Source organism: Eimeria tenella, genomic scaffold (genome assembly GCF_000499545.2).
Source record: "Eimeria tenella Houghton genomic scaffold, Eth_scaff1492, whole genome shotgun sequence".
Classification (NCBI taxonomy): Eukaryota; Apicomplexa; class Conoidasida; order Eucoccidiorida; family Eimeriidae; genus Eimeria; species Eimeria tenella.
The window spans coordinates 1-2980 of NW_013543958.1; the positions used below are offsets into that span (position 1 = coordinate 1).

The 2980-nt window shown below is 62.2% G+C and overlaps 1 protein-coding gene across 1 annotated transcript; it reads right to left on the reverse strand.

The window, feature by feature from the left end:
- Window positions 1-257: 257 nt before the first annotated feature.
- Window positions 258-2818, reverse strand: ETH_00012005 (uncharacterized protein; the record flags this gene model as incomplete). Its single annotated transcript, XM_013379148.1, has 6 exons — window positions 258-391; window positions 569-757; window positions 1020-1090; window positions 1274-1393; window positions 1598-1900; window positions 2132-2818. Coding segments are annotated over 6 exons (1504 nt in total), but the record flags the coding sequence as incomplete, so codon positions are not given.
- Window positions 2819-2980: the final 162 nt, after the last annotated feature.

Genomic DNA, 2980 nt, shown 5'->3' on the forward strand with positions numbered 1-2980 from the left:
CGCAGCAGCAGCAGCAGAGGCCGCAGCAGCCGCCACAGCTGCAGATCTAGCCGCAGCAGCAGCAGCAACAGCCGCTGCAGCTAAAAAGGGGCACAGCGGTAAATTTCGGGCTGAGGGGCCGCCCTTGACAGCAGCCGCAGCAGCAGCTGCTGCTGCTGCTGCCGTCCATGTTGATGCATTCAACACGAAGAGCAGCAACAACTGCAAAGTAGCGCGAGCAGCAGAAACAGCAGCAGCAGCAGCAGCAGCAGCCTGACCCATCTGCAGCAGCCTCGCGTAAAGCGTCACCAAGAAAAAGGCATCGATGGCCAACATGAGACACAACGAAGTGATAGTTGTGGGGCCTAGCAAGCTAGAAGTCGGGGACCGCACCCTCAAGTAGGCCTTGGGCCTGCAGCAGCAGCAGCAGCAGCAGCAGCACTAGCAGCCACGCGCTGCTCTGCGCCGCAGCTTCGCTGCCGCGGCAGGCGCACCGTCAGCCGCCGCCCGCCCAGCCCCGCAGCAGCAGCAGAAGAGCAGCAGGCAGCGCCCGCAGCAGCAGCAGCAGCAGCAGCAGCGCGGGGCTCACCGGGCCAAAACCATGAGGTTGCTGATGCCCAGCAAAACGCCCACGTCGACAGTGAGGTAAAGAGCCTGGCTCATGCATGCGCCTCCAGCAGCAACCAGCAGCACAACTTTGGCCAGCGACAGCAGCAAACCGTACAGCACCATGAACTTGTAAGCAGCAAGAGAAGTGGCCAGGCTGCAGCGGCCTTCCCTGCAACAGCAGCAAGCAGCAGCAGCAAGCAGCAGCAGCGAGCAGCAGCAGCTTAGCTGCGCAGCAGAGCACTTTCTACATCCAGCTGCGCTGCTGCCGCTGCGCTGCTGCCGCTGCGCTGCCTTTGTGTCTACCCTGGCTGCTTCTGCTGCTGCTTCTCTCCTTCTCTGCCTGCAGCAGCAGCAGCCACCACTCCTGCAGCAGCAGCAGCAGGGACCCCTCGGCGGGCCCCCGGACCCAAGGGAAACAGCAAAAGCCGCACTTTAGGAGACTAATGACGGCTGAGGGCCTCATGGAAGTTGAGGTGAATGGAGCAGCGATGGAAGCAGCCGACTGAACACAACGCAGCAGCAGCAGCAGCAACAGCAGCATCAGCAGCAGCAGCAAGAGCAGCACCAGCGGCAGCAGCAACAGCAGCAACAGCGGCAGCAACAACAGCATCAGCCGCAGCAGCAACAGCAGCAACTGCAGCAGCAACAACGGCAGCAGCAGCAGCAGCAGCAGCAGCAGCCGCACGCGAGAGAGGGCGAGGCCAACGTGGGCGGTGCGGAGGGCCGCAGAGTCGTTGGCGCCGTCGCCGCACATGAGCACGAAGTGACCAGTGGTCATCAGCGAGTGGACCACTCGGCTTTTGCCCTGCAGCCAGCAGCAGCAGCAGCAGCAGCAGCAGCAGCACTAGCAGCGGCAGCAGCAGCGCAGCCCCTTTCCAGCCGCCACAAAACCCTAGACACTAGACCCTAAACCCTAGGCCCTGGCCTAAACCCTAAATCCACACCCAGCACTCAGCGGCCAGCTCTAAACCCTAAACCCTAAACCCTAAACCCCAAACCCTAGGCAGACCTTCGGAGTTGTCCTGGCGAAAATGCGAATGCGCATTAAAAGCGCATCCAGCACAGAGTCCCCTGCATTTGCTGCTGCTGCCGCTGCTGCTCCCTTGAAGTTTTGCTGCTGCAGCTCTTTGCAGCAGCTTTTGCGGGGCACCAAGGGGGCCCCCTCAGCCTCAGTCTCTGCCTCTTCCTGCTGCTCCTGCTGCTCCTCCTTACTCACCTGCTGCTGCTGCTGCTGCTGCTGCTGCAGTGAAAGCAGGGGCTGACTCCTCAGAATGTCGAATGTCTCTTCCGTCACCGCCAGCTCCGGCCACCGCTGCAGCGCAGCAGCGCACCAAACCCTTGCGCCTAGCAGCCTAAACCCTAAACCCTAAACCCTAAGCCCTCAACCCTAATCCGCGGCAAGTCTGCGAACAGCGCTGCGCTGCTGCAGGGCCTAAACCCTGAAGCTAAAGGGGCGCAGCAGGATAGTCGTCCGGCGTTGCTGCTGCTGCCCCTAAAGCTCAAACCCTAAACCCTAAACCCTAAACCCTAAACCCTAACTGACCTCCGGACACCCCAAAACCTCCGCCTGCGGCACTTCGCGCCCCGACAGCAGCTCTTTCCAAACCACTTCCTGCTGCTGCCCCTCGGGGGCCCTTTGCCCAAGCAGCAGCAAAGGGGGCCCCCGGGGGCCCCCCCCCAACTCCCCCTCCAGCCAGCTGCCCGGGGCCTCACACGATGCCGGGGACACGTCGTCCGCTGCTGCTGCTGCTGCTGCTGCTGCTGCTGCTGAGCCTGCTGCTGCTGCTGCTGCTGCTGCTGAGTCGTGGGGCGCGGGCGAGAGCATGCCGCAGCGGAGAGCAACAGCAGCAGCAGTGAAGATGGAGTCTCCTGTGATGATAACGGGGCGAACTTTTCCTCCTTTTAAAAGAGAAATTGTTTCTTTTGCATCAGCTCGAAGTTCATTCGACAGCAGCACGAGACCCAGAAACTGCATGCTGCTTTCCACGCGCTCCCGCGGCAGCTGCTGCGCAGCAGCACTCGCGCTGCAGCTGCTGCACAGCGCCCGCACCTGCTGCTGCTGCTGCTGCTGCGTCGCCCCTCCGTCTGCTTCATGCTGCTGCTGCTGCTGCTCAGTTGTCTCCCCATCTTCTCCCTGCTGCTGCTGCGGCAGCTGAGCCTCTCCCTCGTCTCCCCCCTGCTCTCGCTGCTGCTGCTGCTGCTGCTGCGGCGGGTCTGCGGGCAGCTGCATGCACTTCCACGCAAGAGCCAACACATAGGCCCCCTCAGCAGCAAGACTGTCATGAGTTTCTTTGCAGCCAGGAGGCAGCGGGGAGGAGCAGATTTCTGCAATAGCATCCAAGCTGCCTTTGCAAAGGCAAAGAAGGGCTTCTTGGGGCCCCTCGGGGGCCCC